Source organism: Magnusiomyces paraingens (assembly GCF_902498895.1).
Source record: "Magnusiomyces paraingens strain CBS 517.90 genome assembly, contig: contig1, whole genome shotgun sequence".
Taxonomy (NCBI): Eukaryota; Fungi; Ascomycota; class Dipodascomycetes; order Dipodascales; family Dipodascaceae; genus Magnusiomyces; species Magnusiomyces paraingens.
In genome coordinates this window covers 800,578-824,578 of record NW_022474067.1, presented here as the reverse complement: position 1 = coordinate 824,578, position 24,001 = coordinate 800,578, and the positions used below count along the sequence as shown (strand labels likewise).

Below are 24,001 nucleotides of genomic sequence, written 5' to 3'. Positions count from 1 at the left end.
TTTCTTTTTTTTTCTTCTACAAAAGTAAATATATTTCATGGTTGATAAACAGATCTACTTTTTTCATGCTAACCAAAGAAAAAAAAAAATAAATAAAATAAAATAAAATAAAATAAAAATAACTTCCCCGGTTCCAATGGCCATAACTTCATATGTCAAAAAAAAAACCGTTTCTCTTCTTCCCTCTTCAGACAAACATGCAATCAAATAGGGTTTCTAATTGACAAGGTCACGTGGAACAGTATAAAACCTGCAGTTTTTTTCTATTTGTTCTATTGACTTAAAATTTTTAATAGTTCTCGATTTAACAGGTTCTTCTTGAATTTGTTTAAATAATTGGCAAAGTTGGGGCTCATAAGATGGATGTTTCATTTTTTTTAAAAAAAACGCGTTTTTCATCAATATACGCGTTAATTACTCACGTGTCGCGTAAAGCGCGCGTTTAAGCCGGGTAATCCACGCGTGTCTTATTTGTTTATTTTTTTTTCCACTGTTTACTTTGCCTATAAACAAATACTCCAACCAACCCTCCATTATTGTTTCTCTCTTTCTCTCCCCATTCATATCTTCATAACCAACCTATCTTCTTCACAAACCTATAACCATGGCCTCTCGTCCAGAATTTAAACTAGACAAAGGTGATGAGAACGGATTTCTCGTCTTTTACCGTGGCCTTGTCAACAAAGACAAAAAAGAGTCTGAGGAGGGCTCAGATTCAAAAGTTATACGCATTTTTGAACGTGGAGACGATTACTCGGCACACTACAAAGATGCCATCTACATTGCAGAAAATGTCTATCGCACTATTTCAGTCGTCAAGTACCTTGGAAATTCTTCCTTTGAAGAATTCGACAAGGGCTTGCCGTCCGTTTCCATGTCCGCCACTGTGTTTCAAAACTTTCTAAAGGACGCGCTCTTCAATCAAGGTCTCAAAATCGAAATCTACGCTGCCGCTGCAGGAAGTTCAAACCGTTGGAGCGTCGTCAAGCAAGCCTCGCCAGGAAACCTACTTGAAGTCGAGGAGCTCCTAGGCAACCAGATTGACCAAAAGCCTATTGTCATTGCCCTTAAGGTTCAAGCAAAAAAAATCGATACAATTGGTGGAACCATTGGTGGGGGCGGAAACGGTGCTGCTAACGGTGGGTCTGCTCCAACTGCTGGATCATCAGGGGGGTCTGCCACCGGCAGAGCTGTAGGAATCTGCTTTATTGACTGCACTGCCAGAGAAATCGGTGTTTTTGAGTTTTTCGACAATGATCTCTATTCCAATCTCGAGTCTGTTCTTATCCAGCTCGGCGTCAAAGAGTGCGTCTTACCTGCATTTAACAGTACCCCCTCAGCAGGATCTTCACTTTCACCTGAAGCATTAGATCTTACTAAAGTCACGGAGCTTTTGGACCGATGTGACATTGCCATCACTCCGCGCAAGTCTTCCGACTTTAATACCAGAGATATTGAGCAGGACTTAGGCAAACTACTCTCTCAAACTTCCATCCCTATTTCTGCTCTCCCAGCTCTTAACTCAGCCTGTGCCATGAGTGCCACCGCAGCCCTCATTAAGTACCTAGAGCTTATGTCCCAACCAGAAATGTTTGGTCACTTTTCTATTGTCCAGCACGACCTGTCACAGTACATGCGCCTGGATGCATCAGCCATAAAAGCCCTTAACCTAATGCCTGGCCCTCGCGATGGCACCACTTCTTCTTCTGGCACAGGCCCCAATGCCTCCAAGTCTATGTCTCTATTTGGACTTTTGAACCGATGCAAAACAGCTGCAGGTACACGACTCCTTGGACAGTGGCTCAAACAGCCGCTCATGGATATCGAAGAAATCCAATCTCGTCATACTCTAGTCGAGGCCTTTGTTAATGACACAGTTCTGCGGCAAACCTTGCAAAGTGAGTGTCTAAACGCTATTCCAGATATTTCACGACTTGTCCGCAAGTTACAGCGCAACGCTGCGTCTCTCGAAGACGTCGTACGCATCTACCAAATGGTGATTCGCTTGCCAAACTTGATTACTGCTCTTGACGAGTACGAGGAATTGGAAGGTTCTGATTTAAAAGCCAAAGCTATCATCACTGAACTTTACACGAGCCGCATCAAAAGCTGCTACCAAAACCTCGAAAAACTCCAGGAGCTGGTTGAAACAACAGTTGACTTGGAGGCCCTGGACAACCACGAATTTATTATCAAGCCTGATTTTGACGATCGTTTAAAGGAAATCCGTGATAGACTGGCCGAGCTGCGAGAACAAATTGATGACGAACACATTCGTGCAAGTGACGACCTTAACGTAGACCGCGAAAAGAAATTAAAACTTGAAAACCACCACGTTTTCGGGTGGTGTTTCCGACTAACCCGCACTGATGCGTCCTGCCTGAGATCTCACTCTGGTTACATTGAGCTGTCGACCCAAAAAGCTGGCGTCTATTTTACCTCCCGATCATTAAAGTCTCTCAGTCAAGAGTTCAACGACTTGTCCAACGAATACAACAAAACCCAATCTGGCCTGGTCCGCGAGGTTGTTGGCATTGTAGCCACATATTCTCCTGTGCTTGAAGCCCTGTCACTTGTCCTGGCCCATCTCGATGTCATTGTAAGTTTTGCACAAGCTGCTGTGTTTGCGCCCATCCCCTACGTGCGCCCCAAGATGCACCCGCGTGGTTCCGGGCGCACTATTCTTAAAGAGGCACGTCACCCGTGTCTTGAAGCTCAAGATGATATGCGATTTATTCCCAACGATGTGACACTTGTACGTGACGAAAGTGAATTTCTCATTATTACAGGGCCCAACATGGGTGGTAAAAGTACCTACATTCGCCAGATTGGCGTCATTGCGCTTATGGCGCAGGTCGGAAGCTTTGTTCCTTGCGCAGAGGGCGGTGCCGAACTGACTGTTTTCGATAGCATTCTTGCACGAGTGGGTGCTGGCGACTCACAGCTCAAGGGCGTGTCGACCTTTATGGCAGAAATGCTTGAAACTGCAACTATTCTTAAAAGTGCAACGCGTGATAGTTTGATTGTGATTGACGAGCTGGGTCGTGGTACAAGCACATATGACGGGTTTGGTTTAGCTTGGGCCATTTCCGAACACATTGTACGTGAGATTGGGTGCTTTGGAATGTTTGCAACACATTTCCAAGAACTTACAGGGCTCGCAAATATGTACCCAAAAAGCGTGTGCAATTTGCACGTGGTGGCTCATGTTCGAGAAGTGGAAACAAGACTGGCCATGGAAACTTCACATAGCGCAGCGCCAGGGACTACCCAAGGCCAAGACAGCGATGTATTTAGTAGTCCAAGTATCACGCTGTTGTACAAGGTGGAGCCTGGAGTAAGCGATCAGTCGTTTGGTATTCATGTGGCCGAGGTGGTCAAGTTCCCGCCCAAGGTTATTCGCATGGCTAAACGCAAGGCTTTAGAGCTTGAAGATTTTGAGCGCGAGGATGATGGGACTGAGGAAGGCGCCAAAATGACGAAGCAAATTAAGGCCAAGTTTTCTAACCAGGAGATTCATGATGGGTCAGAGTTGCTGCGTGGAGTTCTTAAAGAGTGGGCCAAGGCAGTGGGGCCTTTGGAAGAAAGTTCTGGGGATAATTTGACCAGTAAGGAAATTTTAGCCAAGCTGAATGAAGTTCTTAACAAGAATGATTTTAAGGGAAAAATGGATACGAATCCGTATGTCAACTCGCTTATGGCTCAATTATAATAAATATTTTGGTATATTATATATAAAGGTTTCAGTATAATAAAAGTCGTAACAGGGAAATTGTATATTGCTTTTGAATAAGGGTGGAATAGTTAAACAGAATGAAATCAATATTCTTTGACTTTGTTGGATCAACAATCAAATTAAACTTTTTTTTTAAAAAAAAAAATAGAATTTCAGGAACCAAAAAGACCGAATAGTGAATGTTTTAAAAATACAAAAGTAGTCCATTAAATTAAACATTAAAAATTTAGTTTATATTTAGTTTTAAAACTTCGTTTCTTCTTTTTTTTAAAAAAAAAAAAGGGGGGGTATCATATTGAAAGAAAAAAAAAAAAAATAGAAAAAACCCCATATTACTTGGGATTGGACTTTTCCACAATGCCATCAAACAGTTGCAGATTAATAGCCACATCGTTAGCTTGCATCTTGGTGCTGCTATCTTCCAGCAAATCAAACGCGCGCACATTCATTTCCGAGCGTCGGTTGGTCGCACGATGAAACAGCATCAGATCCGCAAGATACGTGTCGTGGTTGTTAACTTCTTCCAAGTACAGTCGCCGCAAAAGTTCTTGCTGCTGGTACTGCCGCTCGAGCGCATAAACCCCACGGTCTGGCGGGCCCCCAGTAACAGACCCATGACCGCTGTCGCTGCCGTCTAGAAACATCATCTCAGTACCCGATCCTGATGCCATTACTGCGCTGCCCGCTGACATAGAAAGCGACATGCGCCGCGCAGGTGTGTTAGCAGAGCTGTTGGACGTAGTGTTTGCAGACAAAGGCATTGCTGTTCCTGCACCTGGTCCAGATGCGACTGGCGAGTTAGCTACCGACGACGGGTCTATGCCAAACCGTGATGAAAGTCCTGGGTTTACTACGGCCGAGGTCGCACCAGGAGTCACCCCGCCAACGGTGGCTGCAGGACTGCTGACAGTGCTGCCCTGGCGGCTGCAAACGTCCGGGTGCGCGTCGTCATCAGCGCCAGGACCACTGTTGCTGGCTGTGCTGAGTCCGGTGGCAGAGGTTCGCACTGCATTGGCCACATCTAAAAGAAACCCGGAAAGGTTTTTCTTGTCATGTTGTATATACTGCGAGTGCAAGAGTCGCGCAAGTCCAGAAAGTATCATTCCGACAAGCCCGCGCGAGTCTTCGGCACTGGCCAGTGCTGTGCTGTGAATCATAATGATTTTCCCAAGAAGCAAAATCGATTTGCGCATGGGGCCTTCTTCTTCTTCTTCGTCATCATTTTCTTCTTTTCCCTTTTTGGACAGGGTTTGTGTTGGGAAAAACAAATCGGCAGCCATGACTATGCGACCTAAAAAGTCTGCAAACTCTACCCGGTTTGTTGCAAGAGTGTTTACCTGGGACGAGTCTGCAATTGCGTCGATGAGTTCAAAGAGATAGGCCAACTGTGAATGGGTGCCATTGTCTTCATAGTCCAGTGATTTTTGGAAAAAAGCAAGCTCTGCACGGTGTAGTAGTCTACTTTTGAACGGCAGCGACAGGTGGACGATAATATCGCCAATAGTGCGGGGTTCGTACTTTTCAATCAGTGCTGTGTTGACTGTAATAAGCTGTAGAATCTGGGCCACTGCTTGGTCGTAAAACTCCTCGGGTTGGGGTTTCCGCTGGAGTCGCGGGTTGGGAAGAGGTTTGGTGATTCTGGCCTGAAGAATGTACAACACCGTATGAAAATGGGCCTGGCACAGGTGAATGTTGAAATCGTTACAAATGGCTGCAAGCTTGACGAGTTCTGAGGCCACGTCGGTGATATTGTCAGCTTCCGTGGATTTAGGAATCTTTGTTGTGGTTGTTGTTTGAAGCAAGTGTGCCGTAATTTTGTTAGACACTTCGATTGCCCTTTCGTTTCCGGATTTGATAATGGGCTCTGTGAAAAATTCGATGAACTTGTCAATGTCGGCGATAGAAAGCCAAAGCAGGAAAGATGAAATCTCCGAAAACGAGGCATCATTTTCGTCGAGCATGGAGCCTGAACTGGAACCTCGAATAATTTCGTGCACAATGAATTTGACATACAAAACAGGATTTGCTCTTTGAAAAATGTGTCTGTGCATGTTGAGAGCAAGTTTCTCAGAAGCCTTGAGCTGGAACTGCTCGTCATTGACAAACTTGACTGAAACAAGGTCGAGCAGTAGACGCATCGGTCCAAGAGCAGGTAGCTCAGCAGGTTTGATGAGCTGCAGCGCTTGGTCCGAGGCCGGGTCTTGCTGCGTGTCCTGCAAGTCTTGGGCTTCACTTGAGTTTTGGCGGTCGAGATGGTGACTTTGCAAATGGATTTGGTGAAGGGCGTTTTGCGTAGACGCTGCAGGTCCATGTGCGTGCGCGTACTGCTGCTGATACAGTTGCAATGCTTGTGAGTACTGATGCTCGAGCTGGGTTTGCCTTTGGTAAAACATGTCTGCAAGAGCCACGAGGGAGATACAGTCATAGACAATGAGAAAAAGCATGACGCGTTTCATGACGAGTGGGTTGTAGGCCAGGTTTGTTGGCAGTGGGTACTTTAGAGACACTTCAGTTTTTTCCAGTAGCCATTTCACCAATGTCTTGTTGAAGGTTACAACATCAGCCTCGCGCAACCGCTGCAGTATTTTAATGTAGTGACGAATCTCGCTGGGATCACATGGTTTGGGAGTATTTGAATCTTGGGAATAGCCGCAGGCGTCGAGGAACTTGGAAATAACTGTAGAGAAGTATTTGGGTACCGAGGTGGAATCAAACGCCATGTTTTGTAAGTCGACCGTGTCATCGGACTCAAAAAGATCATTGAGCTCATTGTTTGCTGCGGAAGTGACTGAATCCGGAACAAAGTCTGACATTGGTGATAGAGTGTTAATTGCAGGGACATTTGGGCCAGTTCCTGGGCCCGGGCCTCCTGGTTTTAGCAAATCCTCAAGCTCGTTTCGAAGATCAATGTTGATATTGGGGGCTGCATCGGGGGAGATTCCGTAGACCTTGCTGCTATTTTGCGAGTACCATAGTTGGATGCAGTACCAAGCGTATTGAACCAAATCCCAAAGACCTCTAGGCATGTTGCGGTTATTCTTGAGGCTTTTGTATTGGACTACAAGTAGGTAAATGATTTGATTAACATCGGCGATTGCAGAAAAAGAAAAAAGATTATCACGGATCGATGTTGCCAAAAAGCCCAGAAAAGTAGGCGCAGAATCGGCAAAGAGAGGGTCAGGTTTCGAGGTTATTTTTGGTATAATTGCTTCAATAGCACGATATAAGCTCTTGGGGTCTCTCAAAGCTTCAAAAGTATTTTGCAATAGGGAGAATTGAGAAATTGTTGGAACAAAGCCGCGGTCGAGTTGTTCGAAAAGAAGATTGACAATCCAAAGGGAAAGCTCGATTTGGCTACCACGAGTAAGTTCCGAGATTTGGTCGCAGACAATTCTGGAAAGTTCATTATATTCGCGAGATTCGTAAGAATCAAAGAGTAGATAATCTGGTGATAAGAAATCGAGGTTGTTCAGCAAAAGTTGTGACACGTTTTGTAATTTTAAAGTTTCTGCATGGTCATCGTAAAGATCGAGACTTTTTAGTAGCATGATTTGCTGGTTCCGAACGTCAGTTGGGAAAAATTGGGCAGGCAGATTGGCTACAATTTGGAACTGTGCTTGGGCCAGGCTGCGCATTCGCGGTATGAAAAGAACACCCGAGGAAATTAGACGTCGCAGGTAGGTCGAAATGCAGAACCAATCGCGGTCCAAAAACTCTGTGATGAGATCGTACACATTGTTCATGTCGTAATCGGAGGCACTTTTAATTGATTCCAAAAAGTCCATAAAGGCAGAGGAAACGTCCCATTGGTATGGTGGGCTTCGCCAGTACGAAACGAGAGAAAGACATGCATATAAACGCCCAGATCCGATGCGGGAAGTGGTGGTAGCCCATTCAAATGCTGTGTGAAGTATATTGTGCTCGGAGAGGTTGTTAGAAGTGACGATTTGGGAAATGGCATGCCAGTCAAAAGGGAGAGTAGCACGATCGAGAGCGTCAATGACGAGGAAATGGGGATTTCGCAGAGCCCTTACATGAGAGGAGTCTGCAATAATGAGGTTTTCGTTGCGGGTGGATATAAAAGTAAAAAGTTCTTCAAGTTCTTTCCCGTGCATTGGGGAAGAGTTTGATTTTAGGATTTGGGAAAGAACTGGGCCTATTGATTTCCAATGGGCTGGAATGACGAATATGTCTGGGGTAAGAATAAAGAGGGTTTTGACATAATCTGCTATTTGAGATAGGATGTAGATGCAAACGGGGTGGTGCGCGAGCTCGAGATCTTTAGAGACAGCTGCATAACGTTTAAAAAGAGCGAGAGCAAGAGTTCTTGAAAGAGCTGGAGAACGGAGGATACTGTTCCAAAAGGGTTTAAGGAAGAGAAGTGCTGATGGGAGTTCCTGGATACTGCAAAACTCAAAAAAAGAAATACACCATTTGAGGAAAAGAGATTTATCTAAGAGGTCTTCAGCAAAGAGGTATTCAGAGAGACGCAGCATGTATTCTAGTTTAGCTTTCCATGACGTTGTGGCTGGTGGTGGTAGTGGTAATGGTAGTGGTGGTTGCTGTTTTAGAGAAGTGAAGGATGTAGTTGGACGTATAGAAGAAGGAGAAGAAGCACTTGGAGATGAAGTTGATGGAGAAGCCACAATAGGCCTTGCAGAAGGAGATGGAGATGAATAAGTCATGATATGTGGAGAAGGTGCGGAAGTTTCATTAGGAGATGATGAAGTTAGTATTGTTGTTGTGGTAGTGGCGGTGGTAATGGTAATGGGCTGTTGTGATTGTTGCTGTCTTGATTTTGACGGGAAATCCCGTATTATTTTTTCAATGTACTCGGTGACTTGTTCGGTCCATTCGCGGATCCAAGCAGCTTCAGAAGACTGAGGGTTTATAGAAGATGAAGAAGATGAAGATCCTGTTGAAGAAGCCACAGCAGCTGCGCCTTTTCGTTTAAGTCCTCGTAGTTCGTTAGCGCCTACACAACGGGCAAACCAGACAGCTCGGGATATTGGAATATTTTTGTTGCAGCACTGCTCGAGAAGCGACCTATTGCGAGTTCCGTGTGGGATTGTACGTGAAAGCTTGCGAAGTGGAATTGTGGGATTCGCCAGGTCGCGAAGCCAAGCTTCTTTTTTTTGTTCGGTTAGAGTGAATCGAGGTGGTGGCTTGAAGGTAGAAGAAGAGGTGAAGCGGTGCGCACGTTCGCGGACCTTCATAGCGTTAGACATGAGATAAGAAAGAGCGAGTACGGATGGAGCTTGGTGGAGAATGGAAGTCATTGGGTTGCGAGCAGATAGGTATTCATCGACAAAGTGAGGAGGGACAGCATAGCCCTTGTGGAGGTGTTTAACGACAATGTCGTCTTCCTGCGCGGTTTTCCGCCATGGGAAAAAGTCAGGGTATATGTCTATAGAGTTAGAAGGTACATGGGGAAATAAAAAAAAAAAAAATCGTAACTTACATTCGTTGCTAGCGGTTTTCTGATCAGTCAGAGGCTGAACGCCATCCGGTTGGGCCAAGACATAACGCTGAGAAGAGAGGTCATCTCTGGAAGATAGCGAGGACCTAGAACCACTTGGCGGGCGTTGAGAGGTCTGTGCCGAGTGTTGCTGGTGGTGGTGATGCGGGATAGAAGAAGAGATAAGATTGCCGTAGCGGGACATGTTGGCTATAACATTTTATGGTTGATAGGGGAGAGGGAAGCCTGTGGATGTTGTGGGTGATGACGTGAAAGAAGCCCAAATTATTGGTGGTGATGATGACGGTGATTAAAAAAGTTTTGGGAGGTTTAAAAACAAAAAAAACAAAAAAAATAAAAATAAAATAAAAATAAAAATAAAAATAAAAATAAAAATTGTTAGCCACAAACAAAACCAGCCAACCAACCATAACCATCAAATTCTATTTCAAACTATCTCGGCAACCAAGACCACGCGACTACCGGATTCTAGAAGGAAGCTTTTTATTGTATATTAGTGTATATATTTTATACCATTTTATTTATATGTATAAATTGAAAAAAAAAAAATAAAAATAAAAATAAGATGTCACGAAGTATGAAGTTGCTTATTGAGACCTCCATCAAGACAAATGACCTCTGGAGGCCGGGTGCTTGGATAAAGCACATAGTGCTGAATAAGAAATATAGCACCAAACATCATGGTGACTGACGCCAAAGACAGCTTTGACGTGTTTCCGAGAATATTTCCCATGTCATTACTGCGGTATGCGTCCAGAATGAGCTGGCAGATGGAGAGACCTGCACCGGAGACATCGAGGACTGTTGTTTGGATAGCCCAACCCTTTGTGGATCTGCGTTGGTGATTGTAAAGCAGCTGGGGTATATGTTTAGCGGTACTCATGGCAACTTTGACATAGGCCAGGACCTCCGCAACATCGAGCAGCGTGAGATCCGTAGCATGCGGAATATAGAGCACGCTGCCAACAATGGCGATGCAGATTGCTCCAACAGCAGCTAGAATGAGCTGTGTATACTTGGATACTCTCTGAGACTTATGGCGCTTAAAACCGGCAAAGTGGACCTGTGCGTAGACTACAAGTGCACAGATGAGACCGTGAACAGTGTATGCAACATCGTTGATCTGGATCAAGGGGTAGTTTCGCTGGTGTGGGGTTGGTACTGGACTTGAAGAGGCTGTATCTGGTGGCAGAGGCAGTGGCAGAGGGGTTTTAGGGGTATATTTATCTGCATATTGCTCGCGAACTAGAGGATTGAAGTATAGCAGGCAGATGCTTGTTGTGTAGCAGAGATAACCGACAATGTTGAGGTAAAGAAAGTCCAACGAGATGCCTTCGACTGAGCGTAAGCGGAGGTTAAGGAGGATAGGAGGATAAGAAGCCAGGCCCTAAAAAAAAAAAAAAAAAGAGAGAGTTAGTTTTCTGTGGGGAATATAAAATAGAAAAAATAAGACTTTGATCTTACCCAGCAGAGAAAGTAGGACCAGCCCAGGATCTTTGACAGGAACTCCAAGTCCATCATAACTATCTGCGCAATTGGGGAAGGTAAGCTGAGTTTTTTTTTTTTTTTTTTGGCAGCTTGTTTGTTTGTTAGCTTTGTATTATACAACTATATACAACAACTATATTAAATTATATTTTGATGAATTTTTTTTTTTTTTTTTTTTTTTAAAAAAAAAAAAAAAAAAAAAAGATGGCCACGCGGCGAAATCCAGCCGTACACTCTCTTACTAAGCAGTTAGCTAATGTCACGTGATTAAATATTATTAACCTCGGCTCGAGATGAACTTTTTTTTTTTTTTTTTTTTTGTGCTACAACAACAACAAAAAAAGGTCTCCACAAATCGCCAGAATTTTTCAACTCCACCATATAAATTTATAAATAGTCCCATAAATAATCCTATAAAAGCCATCCTCAATCTTTTAAACCCCCAACCATCAAAACAATGGCTACATATACCGGATCTGCTGCATACGCATCGCTCAGATCTAATCTGGTCAATCTTCCTCCATCTATAGCTACTCTCCTCTATTCTTCAAACATTGTAAGTATTGTCTTCCATCTTACTACACTCATACCTAACTAACCCCACATGTAGAACGTCCAAGATGTAGTCCTAGACCTCTCATGGTCAACTGGCCGTGTATCCAAATCTGCCAAACGTCATGCATACGTTGGTTGGTCAGGAATGACTAGTCGCACCGACCATACAGGTGCAGAACTTGTCGAACTTGACCCCGTCTTCGCCCAAGCCCTCGGAATCAATCCTCAAACCCCACTCTCAATCACCGTTCATAGCGCTTCATCTGTCCCAATCGCTCGCACAATCTACCTTGAGCCCCAATCTGCTTCCGACTGGGAAATAATTGAACTTCATGCCCAGTACCTCGAGGCCCGCATGCTCAATCAAGTCCGTGCTGTAGCAACCCACCAGCCCGTCGTTGTCTTCCCTTCATCAACTTCCATCGCAACCCTCTCTGTGCTCAAAATTGAACCTCCACTGCCTCCAGGTTCTGACTTTGCAAAAGTTTCTGCCGATGCAGAAGTTGTAATTGCTCCCAAAGTTCGCAAGAAACCCCAACAATCTTCTTCCAAGTCTAAATCCAACCGATCAATCGCCGCTAGTAGCAACTCCCGTCGCCACCGCAGCTCCGGACCTTGTGTCCTGCTAAGAGGAGTCTCTCTTCCACATAAATCATTTCCCAAAGACATTAACAATACCTCCGACTACCGCATCTTTGTTGATCAAGATTCCCTGACACCCTTGGGTTCCCCAGAATATGTCTTTGTTAGTATTGTTCGACCCAAAGCCATTAAAAACAATGCTGCTGCCGCCGCTGCTGCTGCTGCTGCTGCCTCTACAAATACTTCTGCTTCTGCTCCACCTTCATCAGATGATCCAAATGCAGTTGTCTCCTCAGAAGGAACTCCTGCAGATGATGACTCCGGTGAAGTTGTCTATGCTAGTCATAAAATTGTTGCACGTGTCGTTACCTCAGATGCCCCGCCACAAGACCATGTTGCACTGTCTCATGCTTTGGCTTTGGCTCTAGTAGCAGGATCTTCTGTAGGTAACGTTGTCCGCATTGAGGCTGCTCTCAAGCCTCTTGCTCATCCACCCTCAACCTTGATTGTACGTCCCTATGTGACATCCTCTGCTCCATCAAAACCTTCAAAATCGGGACCAGTCAAACTTGGGAGATCGGCTGCCGCTGCTGCTGCCGCTGCTGCTGCAGGGAAAACCCCAGAATCACAACTGGCTGAAAAGGAAGCTGCACGACAAGAACAAGCCGCTGCTTTACGTGCTCTCCTCGAATCCGCAAAAATCCTCCAAGGTCCCATCACTCACAACATGCGCTTGCCTCCAGCCTCTCCTGCCTTGGAACATGGAGGTGTGCTTCAGCTCAAGTCCGCCGAAGGTTGGATCAAACCGGGAACTACCCTGGAATTCGCCATTGAACTAGGTACCCCCCTGATCCAAGCCGAATCTGCAGTTGGATCTTCTCTCGAGGCTGCCCTGGCCCCTGAAGAGTCTTCTTCTCAAGTAGTTGGCATCGATAAGACCCTTGCGGAAATCAACAATGCCCTTAGATCTGGCTTTTCTCTTGGTGTGCTTGTACACGGCGCCCGCGGGTCAGGCAAATCAGCGGTTTTGCAAACTGTGGAGCGTGGACTGGTCACAGACCTAATCCACGTCGTTCACGTCTCTTGCGGCCCCCGGGCAGAAGACCCTGTGGCTTCCATCCAAGACTTGTTACGACGCGCACTTCTTGAAGCCTCCTGGCACGCACCTTCAGTCATCGTGCTCGATGATTTCGATACCCTTGTCCCCGCAGAAGTTGAGCATGCCGATGGCACCAAGGCCCGGCAACTTGCAGAGGTATTTGCACGCACAGCCCGTGAAACAATGGCTGCACGACCTGTGAGCATTCTCGCTTCCGTTCAAGCTAAAGAAAGTGTGCACGCACATCTGACTACAGCCCATGTGTTTGAGGAAACTGTCGCCCTCAAGTCTCCAGATAAGGAGGTGCGCCGCGCAGTTATTAGCGAAGCAATGCGGCAGCTCGGTATGGTGCCTGACGCCGGATTCGACATGTTGGAGGTTGCCGGATCCACAGAAGGATACCAAGCAGGCGATCTGTGGACTCTTGTGGAGCGCACACGGCACCAGACAATCATAAGACGCGTGGAAACAAAAGCCGTTGACACAGCAACAACCCAGGATGACTTTATGCAAGCGCTTGCTGGGTTTGTTCCCGCTAGTTTACGTGGCGTCAAGCTGCAAAAGTCTGGTGTTGCGTGGGCTGAAATCGGCGGTCTAGCTGAGACCAAAAAAATGCTGCTGGAAACCCTCGAATGGCCCACCCGTTATGCACCGGTCTTTGCCAAAGCTCCATTGCGTCTGCGGTCTGGACTGTTGCTCTACGGCTACCCCGGATGTGGCAAAACCCTACTTGCATCTGCGGTCGCTTCACAATCCGGGCTCAACTTTATTTCTGTCAAGGGTCCTGAGATTCTCAACAAATACATTGGTGCCTCCGAACAATCTGTGCGTGATCTTTTTGAAAGAGCTCAAGCCGCACGACCCTGTGTGTTATTTTTCGACGAATTTGATGCAATCGCACCCAAGCGTGGCCATGACTCAACAGGTGTTACTGACCGCGTTGTGAACCAGATGCTGACGCAAATGGATGGTGCTGAGGGCCTGGATGGCGTTTACGTCCTAGCAGCAACTTCTCGACCTGACCTGATCGATTCGGCTCTATTGCGTCCAGGTCGTCTTGACAAGGCGATGCTGTGCGATATGCCTAGCTTTGAGGACCGGCTAGACATTTTGCAAGCCGTTGCGAGCGGCGGCGGACATGCAGACAAACAAATGGCGCTGGGAGAGAGTGTGGACTTGGCAGAAGTTGCACGGCAAACCCAAGGATACTCTGGCGCCGACCTGCAAGCCGTGCTATATAATGCGTACCTGGATGCGATTCACGACTTGGTTGATTTGCCCGAAGGCGACGACGATGATGCTGACGAAGGAGAAGATGAAACGGACGGCGATGACGTGGAGTATTTCCAAACACGCACAGAGGACCATTCCGCGCGTGCTAGAATTGCCGAAAAGGCCCGGCTCAAAAAACAACTGGAAGCTCTCGCACAGCCCGTCGCAGGCAAATCATCACAAGCATCTACTACTGCTTCAACACCAAACAAGGTGGCTACAATCGAGGCCCGGCATCTGGTCCGGTCGCTCCAGGACACACAACCGTCCATTTCTGCGTCGGAGCAACGCAAACTCGCTGGTATCTACCGCCAGTTTGTGTCAGGCCGTAGCGGAGACATGCCCACCGGCGAAAGCAGCACCGAAGTAGGGGCTCGCGCTACCTTGATGTAAATGGAAGGAATTTGTATATACATTAATGATAATGATTTTTGTTGTAGGACTACAGTTACACGTCTAAAAAAAAGATAAAACTTGAAAGAAAAAAAATTTTTTTTCATTAATCAAGAGCCCTGAGCTCAATCTATTCACTCTCGTCATCGTCATTGTCATCATCACCACTCGAAGAATCACTCGACCCCTCAGAGCTCGACTCTTCCGACTCTTCTGATGACGAAGAGGACGACGCAGCATCTGGATTCATCACAAAAAGCCTGATATTGCCGCCAGGTTCTTGTACACTCTTAAGAGAGTCTGTGCTAGGTGCGCGTACAAGTCCACGGCTGGCCCCGCTTGCCGTGCTAGCTCCAGACGGCCCTCGAGTGGGACCACTGCCGCCAGTAGGATACAAAGACCCAGCTGAGCCAAGTTTTTTGTGACTCTGTTCATCATGGATAGTAGTTGAGTCGTTTGATGGTGTGGATGAAGCTCCAAAGAAACTGCTATTGATGCTTCCACCGCTGTGACTATAGCTGTGGCTCGATGTAGAACTAGGTCCACCTCCGCTGGGACTTGACCCTGTGGTCGTCTGGTTGTTGGCCGACCACTGGTTACGGTAAGGGAACTGATCGCCGGTGCCATCGATTTCGCTGGCAAGTAGGCGTGGCGTCAGGTGAGAGTGGCGAATATCCACGAGCGTCTTTCCAGCAGCTGCCAAGTGACTGCTCTTTGTTCCAGTCAAGCTTGTCGTGGTTGTCAGCGACATGTTGGACGACAAAGACAAGGAGTTGCTTTGATTTCCACCAAACCCAGGTATGCCATTCCCCAGCCCGTTGCCATTGCCCCCACTGCTGCTAGCGCCTCCGCTACCTCCACCATTGGAGCCGCCATTAAACCCTCCGTTGAATCCTCCGGAGTTGCCGCTACCGCCTCCTGGAATATGGTGGTGGTAATACGCCAGAGCTCGTGCTGGCAGGTTATGTTTATTGTGGTGGTCGTCATAGCCCTCATTATCATAATCGTATCCCTCACCGCCATTGGAATCTCCTCCGTCGCCAATGGGACCGCCATATCCGTTAGAATAGCCTCCGTAGGAGTACCCAGAGAACCTCGAGTGACCGCCCGGGTTAACTGACAGGTCAGCAATGCCAATGGGCAACCCCCAGACCGAGGACGGGATGTCGCACCATAAGGTAGCAGCACGGCGCTTAAGTTCGCGTACATAAAAGGATCCCGAATTTTTCGAGTGCGAAGGCATGAGAGAGTCTGCAGACGACGTACGGCTCACGCGTGAAGAAGTGCTGTTGAGTCTGTTATGCGACGATGTTGTTGTGAGCGGAGCGTGTCCGCTCGTACTAGAGCCCGTAGCTCCAGAAGCTGCCGATAGCCGCTGCTTATGAGAGAAAGAAGGTGTAGATGAAGTGGAAATATTGCGGTTCAGTCCTGGAGATGGTTGTGGAGGATATTGTTGTTGAGAGGAAGACAGGTTTGACGGGAACGACTTGAGTTTGGGAGTGCCGCCTGAGCGTGCCGATCTATTTGAGTGGAGACTTGAGGATCTGCTATGGTCGATTGTTTGTGGGGCAAGCGAGGAAGGCTGTTGGCCTAGAGTTTGAACTTTTGTTCCTGGAGGTGTTGCTGCCACTGCGGCTGAAATTTGAGCAGACGGCGTTACTGGATGTGGGTTGCTATTGCTGCGATTTACTTTACGTTCCGGGCTTGCAGATGGTGCTAGAGGTACTGGAGATTCAGGTGGTTGCAGTGGAGTGAGCGCAGAAACTGGAGTTGTAGGTTGTTGTTGTTGTTGTAGTTGTTGTTGTGCAAAAACTCCGGTGCCAACACGGGATGATCCCGGTGTTTCCGGGGAGTGTTGGAACTGAGGTGGGTAAACCGGTCTGGGCTGGAGGGTTTGCGGTTGTTGTTGTTGTAGTACTGGTGGTGGAGGTGGAGGCGGAGGCGGAGGCGGTGCTGGTGTCTGAGGCTGGACCGGGTGCAACAACTGATTCATAAGAAATGGATTATTGTTATTGATTGTCTGGGTATTTGTAGAGGCATAGTTTGCTGTTGAATGCTGTTGAAGAACAAATGGATTATTGAACACCGGGTGCATCGACGGTTGCTGTTGCTGGACCGGAGCAGACCCGGGATATTGTTGTGGCGGCTGTTGCAGCGGCTGTTGTTTGAACGGACTAATTATTGTTTGCGGCTGAGCCGGCGCCGTCATGGCTCTTGGAGTATGGGAGGGGTGTAGATTTTGAGCATCAAAAGGAGGAGATGCAGAAGAATTCAAAGAAATCGGGTTAGTGGATGAAGATGACGGTGTAGCTGTTGTAGAAGAAGAAGAAGATGGAGCAGCAATGACGACAGGAACACGGCCGGCGGGCTCGAGACCAAAGTCGAACGCGGAACCAGTTGAAGGTGATTTCCTGTGGTAAAGCGCTGAGTTCATGACAAGATCCTGATTGTCTGTTGTCTCTTCAGTGTCTTCGTTGATTGTTTTATGAGATTCATCAGCTTCGTCAACTTCGTCGTCGGGGGTTTTGTCGGCGGGCTGACGGGACTCAGGTGGTGGTGGTGGAAGTTGTTGAGGTTGTTGGTTAAAGGGAGGAGGTGGTGGTGGTGCTTGAGAAGGTGGCGGTGAAGAAGGTTTTGTGTGCGCTGCTGTTGAGTCTGAGCCTAAATCTAATAAGCTTGTTTCTGTTGTTGTTGTTGTTGTTGCTGCTGCTGCTGCTGCTGCTGCTGTCACTGCTGCTGTTGTTGCTGCTGTCAATAGTGGAGAATCTAGCTGCTGTGCCTTAGAAGAAGGTTTGAAACCTTTGTCTAAAGCGGAAAGACCTGCTGCTGTGACTTCAGCGGTTTCAGCGTCAACCTCAGAATTATTTTCATTTTCATTTTTAACATCATCGGAAGCTTCTGCGACAATCAATGTTTCTCGAGCCGCGCCAACCTCTGGAGATGGCAATGACAGCGTAGGTTCTGGCGGTGGTGGTGGTTTTGCAAAAGGTTCTGGTTGAGTAGGCTGTTGTAAATTAGAAGGCACTTCATTATCACTGAACCCCCCAGCATCGCTATAATAATTGGATTCCCCAGAGTCGCCTCCTCCACCAAATGACGATCTTGTTGATTTGGGCTGGAGTCCCGGCGAGACTGGAGCTGTCAATGTGATTGTGTCTTGAGAATCTGCATGCATGGATCTGGTGAAGGAGGGCCGAGGAAGGGCTGATAAACCTGGTTGGTTTAATGACGGTATTATTGATGGAGGTTGATGCAGTGTCTCCTTTAAGTCTTGTTCAAAGTCCGAACTGAAATCTGGATTTGTGACCTTCAACAGGACTGGTGGTTCTTTTTGAAATGCTTTTTCTGGTGGTTCTTCAAGCTCAAGTTGCAGCAACTTCTGCTGTTGCTGATCAGTGAAAGCAGCTTGGGCAGCATCTGTTTCAATTGATTGATTGGCTGTTTCTTCCGGGATTCCCACAACCAGTGGTTCTTGCTCTTGAGAAACATTATCAAAAAATATGACTTGATTAACTGCTTTGCTGGGGGTCTCATGTTCTATTTCAACTTGAATTTTTTGTTTAATTTCTTCTTTGTCGTTGTTTCCAAGGTCTTTAGAATATTCTTTAATTTGCTGATTGACAGGCACTTGGTTTGAATTTTTTTCTTTCTTGTTATTGGATTCAAAATCTATTACTGGAACAACTGGTGATGGACTGCTATTTCTACTGTTGCTCGTACTATTGCTAATGCTGCCAGCCAAAGCCTTTACTGGAGGCTTTCTATTCTTAAAGCTGCCAAGGTAATCGCTAGACCCGTTAAACCCGCCCCCTGCAGATGAAATAGCTGTGCTGGCAGAGCTCACCGTACTCATAGTGCTCATGGTACTTGCTGTTCTTACTGTGCTTACGCTGGCTTTGCTGCGTCTTGACGCCGATATAGCCAAAGACTGTTTTGCGGTAATGGTATGGCTATTATCATCGTCATCTAGAATCATAGACGATACATGATATTTTACTGGTTGTTGTTCATCTGCTGGTTGTATTTGTTCAACAAAGGATTGCTGCTGCTTATTCTGATTCTCAGAGGATGAATTTGTATATGGCGATGATATTGGTTCCAACGGTTGAAGATCCGATGGATCTAAAAGAAAAGTCGACCTACGACGGGACGGTGATGGAGAAACTGATGGAGAAAGCGAAAGTGAATTGCGTGTAGAGTCCGAAAGTCCAGCAGATGGTGATGGTGATAAAGAAGCACCAGAAACTGGGACTCTACGGACAGGTTTCCTGCGAACGGATGGCCGGTTCTGGGGCAGCATTGAAAGTTGCTGCTGGCCGCTAAGCTGCAAAGGATTTTGTTGTTGTTGCTGCTGCTGCTGTTGCTGCATTTAAATAAAAAAGGAGTCTTCTATTTGATGATGAAATTAATGACTTAGCTGTGTAAAATGTATATGGAAATCTGGTATAACCCGTTATATAGAATATTTATATAGCTTTAAATAAGAATGAGAGGAGAATATGGAAAAAAAGAGGATTTTTTTATAGAAAGATTTTTTTACAAAGATTTTTTCTAAAAAAAGAGTGTGCTGTAAGTAGGTAAGTGGTATACCAAAGCGTAGTATTAATAAAAAAGTACTAAGGATTAGAATTACAGGATATACATATTACCACCACCACCAAGGCCTTTTAAATAAATGGCTGCCAGTAATTTGGCTATTTTCTAACAATTACAATTAATTAATGTCGCTAACTTGTTAAGTGACTGAATGGCCGACTAGCCGTTTGACTAGACTGGCTGAATGGCTGAATGGCTGAATGGCTGACTGGCTGACTGGTTTCTAGAAATAAAATTTAAGTGCGAAATTTTTTCACAAAGAATGACAAGGCCCCGGCCCGTAAAACAAAAAAAAATAACATCAAGACAACAAATTTTGGTACCGACAACAACAGTCAGCAAGCCAGCCAACCAGCAAACCAGTCAAAAAAATTTCTTCTTAAACGTATTCTTTTTTAATCTTCAGCAGGCTTTAAAGAATTACCCAACCATTGAAACGCTCCATCTCGCGTATTGACTGCCACTATTTTTCCCTTGACTAGTCCTAATGGTAACACGCCGTAAGATCTCGAATCCAAGCTTCTTGACAAGTTATCACCGGTGACCCAACAGTGCCCTTCAGGAACTTTAATATACGCTGGTTCCTTTCCTCTGTTTTCCTTAAAGTCCACACTTGGGTCCACAGCTATAATATCTCCAGGCATACCTGTTATACGCTTGCACACACGTTGGGCTGGGTCTGTAGGCTTTAAGGCCACAATCATGTCGCCGACCTGACACCCACGGCCGCGTGCACAAAGTTTGTTTGTGTGTACAAAGTCACCCGAGTAGTTGAGTGTCGGCAGCATGGATTCACCCTGGGTTTCAGAGATCTCGTAGAAAAAGGTATGGATGACGTGCACTGCGCAGCCTATGCGGAGAGCCCACGAAAGGCTTCTTCTTGTTGTTGCTATTATAGTCATGATTTTTAGTTTATAAATGGCAAAAATAGTCTATTGGGTGATTTGATTTTTCACAATTTGATTTTGGATTTTGGATTTTGGATTTTAAGTGATTCAATTTTAGGTGATTTGATTTTTGACAATGTATTGTATCGATGATTTTGACTTTCTTTTTTTTGAAGCTCGTTTAAGTGGTCGCCAGGCTAGTGTGAATTTATGCAAGTGGGTTAGGGTGTATATTGATGTGCGGCTGTGTGGTTTTCAATCACGTGGACTGACACAGTTCTGATCGATTTAAAATGTCTGCGCCTCGTAAAAGAACTCTTTCAAAAGGCCTTTCAACTTCTTAAAACGACATTTTTTCATATATAAATATTAAATAAAATAAACTATTTTCATTTGTTTTCTTTGAATTCACTTTTTTTTTCTCAATAGATTATTGTTGTTAATATCTGGTGCTTGACAAGCCTATTCTAAAAAAAAAACTCCCAAACCACAATTGACAATCCACTTAATATCACCCGCCAAAATTTAAATTTAAAAAAAGAACTTACTCAACAACACCAAAAAAAAGCAACCAAAAAAGACGTCTTTTTCATTCCTTTAACACTTATCACCTCCAGTCGTCCTCTTTCTTTCAAATATATTTTCAATAAAAATGCCTCGAAGCTCGTCAATTCCTATCACATCGGACCTTCTCTTGGCCGTTTTGGCCTTCTTCATCCCACCTTTTCCGGTCTTCGTCAAAATGGGACTCTCCATAGATCTTCTTATCAATATTGTCTTGACTCTCCTCGGTGCCTTTCCAGGAATCATTCACGCTTGGTACATCATTCTTAAATACCCAGATGATGGTGTCCCTGTAGTCCAGGACTGGATTTCTCGTCACCATATCATTGCTCAGTCTGATGCCCAAGGCCCGACTGTTGGAGGATATACTCAAATCTCAGATGATCCTGGTGCTCTTGAGTCCGGTGTCATGCCTGGAGCTTATTCAAACAACAATAACACCAACGCTAACATCAACACCAATACCAACACCACTCACAACAACTATGCCCCTGCTCCTTCAAACTATTCTGGACCTTCTACGTCTTCTTCAAACCCCCCACCTTATGCTAACCAAGGCACATTTGTTCCTGGAGATAATAAGATCCAGTACGGCTCACAGCTTTAAAAGAAACAGGCCCAATTTTATTTTATTTTATTTTATTTTTGGTAGTAGTTGACTTCCTGTAATATTCACATAGCCCCACAATTTAACTCCCACAACTTACCTGCCCACCTGTAAACCTCCTTCTTGTTAATTTTAGTTAACACATCACCAACTTCCCATCTTTTCTTTTCTTTCCACCAAATCCACCCAAAGCCAGATTTTATTTATTTTTTTTTTTTTTTCACTTTTTTTTTCAAAAAAAAATCTCCACTTAGACCCTTCTTCAGTATCCTTTTTCGACTCTTTCTTGGCGTCAAAAATGTCGTTTTCTTTGGGTAATAAAAATAACTACCAACTACCAACAACAAACCATCCTATGCGCAGACCCTCCGCATACGATCTCTCATCGTCCGGGTCCGTCTCCTCAAACATTGGTGGTCCCGGATCTCTCCGCCCTACTGCCTCCATGGCTTCCCTCAGATCAAACTACGTTGCTCCTCCTCTTCCAGGTCCTCTACCCACCGATTCGTCCTCCGATCTTTCGTTTTCCCAATCGGCATCCGGGTTTGCAGCTTGGAAAGCCGCTGCCCATGTCTACACAGAAAAGTTCGACGCGTTCCTCGGGAAAATTGGCGCTCCTCTTAAGCCTTTCCTCCCCCTGATCGGACGCTTTTTCATCGTCGCTACTTTTTACGAGGACGGTTTCCGCATTTTCTCTCAGTGGAACTCTCAGGTTTCCTACATCTCCGGATACCGTGGTCTCCCGAGATTTATCACCGTCGTCTACCTTGCAATCAACATTGTTATCATGTTTGTCTCATCCTCTCTAGTTGTCGCTCATAAGTCTCTCGTTCCAGCAGTTGCATCTCTCTCCTTTGTCGTCATCTCTCAAGCAATCATCTACGGTCTTGCTTTTAATCTCAGTTTTTTCTTCCGCAACCTCTCCGTCATTGGCGGTCTTCTCATGGTCCTCTCCGCTGCTTTTGTCAAAGATCGCCGTGCAATTTCGCTCCCAGGCCTCCCCCTTGTCGACGACAAAAATCGTGCAAAGTACTTCCAGCTTGCAGGCCGCATTCTTCTAATCTTCCTTTATTTGGCCTACGTTGTTGCTGAACAGCGCACCGCAGCCCGCATCATTTCTTCCATTTTTGGTCTTGCCGCCTGTGGTCTTGTTGTCATTGGCTACAAAGCCCGTCTAAGTGCAGCCATTCTTGTCATCATGCTCTTCTGGCGCAACTTCACAAGCAACCAGTACTGGCGCTACGATCCCAACAACCCAGTTAGAGACTTTCTCCGTTACGAACATTTCCAGATCCTCAGTATAATTGGCGGCCTTATCCTCGTTGTCTCTGCAGGTGCAGGTGCAATCAGCATTGATGAGAAGAAAAAGATTTATTAGAGTTATTGGTAAATATCATACATATATATAAGTCATGTATAAGATGAACTTTTTTTAAAATTAATCTTAAGAGGCCTTTTTTTTTTTTGGAGCCGAATAGAAACTTGTCTGAAACATTGTATTGGATTTGAACTGGCGATCTAGCACGTGATCGATTTCTGTAACAAATGTTGTAATTGAAAATCTTTTTATTTTTTTTTATTTTTTTTTTTATTTTTTTGCTTAATAAAAAAACTCGCCTCCCAAAATAAAACGCGATCTCCAGAACCTTCACATTCACACACAAAAATGTCCCGCGTAGGCGTTCTAGTTCTGGGCCCTGCCGGTGCCGGAAAAGTAAGTTCATTCCAATTTTTGAAATCTCATTTCTCTAACTCTCTAGAGCACATTTTGTAACTCACTTATCTCTCACATGCAAAGCGTGGGCCGCCGGTCTCATCTCGTCAACCTGGATCCTGCTGCTGAACCGTCACAGTACGAGTTCACCGTCGACATCCGGGACTTGATTTCGCTTGCGGACGTGATGGAAGAGCTCGAATACGGACCAAACGGTGGGTTAGTTTATTGCTTTGAGTTTCTGTTGCAAAATCTGGACTGGCTGGACGACGAGATTGGTGATTACGACGACGAGTATCTGATTTTCGACTGTCCGGGCCAAATCGAGCTTTACACACATATTCCCGTGCTTCCAACAATTGTGCGGCATCTGCAGCAGCAGCTCAATATGTCGCTATGCGTAGTTTACCTGCTTGAGGCCCCTTTTGTCACCGATAGAGCCAAGTTTTTTTCAGGTGCTCTTTCTGCTATGTCTGCCATGATGATGCTCGAAACGCCGCACATCAACGTGCTCTCCAAAATGGATCTCATCACAGACCCTCCTAGCACCAAAATTGCACACAAACCCTCAAGCAAATCCTCGTCTATTGATGAGGAAACAAGAAGAAATACTCTTGCTAATAGACAGCTTCTTATCGACCCGGAAACAGCAGACCAACAGGAACCAAACCCAGAAGGTCCCGCTGCTATTGTTCCTCCCAGTGTTGGCGGTACAGGCACCGTTTCTAAGCGCGATCTTAAGCGATTCCTCAACCCAGACCCGTTACTGTTGGCCGATGAGGCCGATGCCGCCATGAACCATAATCCCAAGTTCCATGCTCTTAACACCAGCATTGCTCAACTTATTGACGATTTTGGAATGGTCCAGTTTTTACCATTGAATGCGCGCAGCCCAGATTCCATCGCAACAATTCTTTCATACATAGACGACGTCACGCAGTGGGCTGAAGGCCAGGAACCAAAAGAACCAACGGAGATTGACGATTATGAAGATGATGAGTGACAAAAATAAAAGGGAAATTGATTAAT

General features: G+C 45.7%; 9 protein-coding genes across 9 annotated transcripts; 5 read left to right on the top strand and 4 right to left on the bottom strand.

Moving 5' to 3' along the window:
* Nucleotides 1–604: 604 nt before the first annotated feature.
* Nucleotides 605–3,712, top strand: SAPINGB_P000276 (uncharacterized protein; the record flags this gene model as incomplete). Its single annotated transcript, XM_031995000.1, has 1 exon — nt 605–3,712. One exon carries the CDS (start codon nt 605–607, stop codon nt 3,710–3,712), a length of 3,108 nt encoding a protein of 1,035 aa, XP_031850891.1.
* Nucleotides 3,713–4,068: 356 nt separating this feature from the next.
* On the bottom strand, nt 4,069–9,399 carry SAPINGB_P000275 (uncharacterized protein; the record flags this gene model as incomplete). The annotated part of the gene is made up of 2 exons (XM_031994999.1): nt 4,069–9,143; nt 9,198–9,399. 2 exons carry the CDS (start codon nt 9,397–9,399, stop codon nt 4,069–4,071), a joined length of 5,277 nt encoding a protein of 1,758 aa, XP_031850890.1.
* A 384-nt stretch (nt 9,400–9,783) lies between these two features.
* SAPINGB_P000274 (uncharacterized protein) lies at nt 9,784–10,736 on the bottom strand (the record flags this gene model as incomplete). Its single annotated transcript, XM_031994998.1, has 2 exons — nt 9,784–10,602; nt 10,680–10,736. 2 exons carry the CDS (start codon nt 10,734–10,736, stop codon nt 9,784–9,786), a joined length of 876 nt encoding a protein of 291 aa, XP_031850889.1.
* A 424-nt stretch (nt 10,737–11,160) lies between these two features.
* Nucleotides 11,161–14,604, top strand: SAPINGB_P000273 (uncharacterized protein; the record flags this gene model as incomplete). Its single annotated transcript, XM_031994997.1, has 2 exons — nt 11,161–11,259; nt 11,314–14,604. The coding sequence occupies 2 exons, from the start codon at nt 11,161–11,163 to the stop codon at nt 14,602–14,604; spliced, it is 3,390 nt and encodes a 1,129-aa protein (XP_031850888.1).
* Nucleotides 14,605–14,734: 130 nt separating this feature from the next.
* On the bottom strand, nt 14,735–18,973 carry SAPINGB_P000272 (uncharacterized protein; the record flags this gene model as incomplete). The annotated part of the gene is made up of 1 exon (XM_031994996.1): nt 14,735–18,973. One exon carries the CDS (start codon nt 18,971–18,973, stop codon nt 14,735–14,737), a length of 4,239 nt encoding a protein of 1,412 aa, XP_031850887.1.
* A 622-nt stretch (nt 18,974–19,595) lies between these two features.
* Nucleotides 19,596–20,102, bottom strand: SAPINGB_P000271 (uncharacterized protein; the record flags this gene model as incomplete). Its single annotated transcript, XM_031994995.1, has 1 exon — nt 19,596–20,102. The coding sequence occupies one exon, from the start codon at nt 20,100–20,102 to the stop codon at nt 19,596–19,598; it is 507 nt and encodes a 168-aa protein (XP_031850886.1).
* Nucleotides 20,103–20,739: 637 nt separating this feature from the next.
* SAPINGB_P000270 (uncharacterized protein) lies at nt 20,740–21,258 on the top strand (the record flags this gene model as incomplete). Its single annotated transcript, XM_031994994.1, has 1 exon — nt 20,740–21,258. The coding sequence occupies one exon, from the start codon at nt 20,740–20,742 to the stop codon at nt 21,256–21,258; it is 519 nt and encodes a 172-aa protein (XP_031850885.1).
* Nucleotides 21,259–21,613: 355 nt separating this feature from the next.
* SAPINGB_P000269 (uncharacterized protein) lies at nt 21,614–22,636 on the top strand (the record flags this gene model as incomplete). The annotated part of the gene is made up of 1 exon (XM_031994993.1): nt 21,614–22,636. One exon carries the CDS (start codon nt 21,614–21,616, stop codon nt 22,634–22,636), a length of 1,023 nt encoding a protein of 340 aa, XP_031850884.1.
* Nucleotides 22,637–22,924: 288 nt separating this feature from the next.
* On the top strand, nt 22,925–23,975 carry SAPINGB_P000268 (uncharacterized protein; the record flags this gene model as incomplete). The annotated part of the gene is made up of 2 exons (XM_031994992.1): nt 22,925–22,972; nt 23,019–23,975. 2 exons carry the CDS (start codon nt 22,925–22,927, stop codon nt 23,973–23,975), a joined length of 1,005 nt encoding a protein of 334 aa, XP_031850883.1.
* Nucleotides 23,976–24,001: the final 26 nt, after the last annotated feature.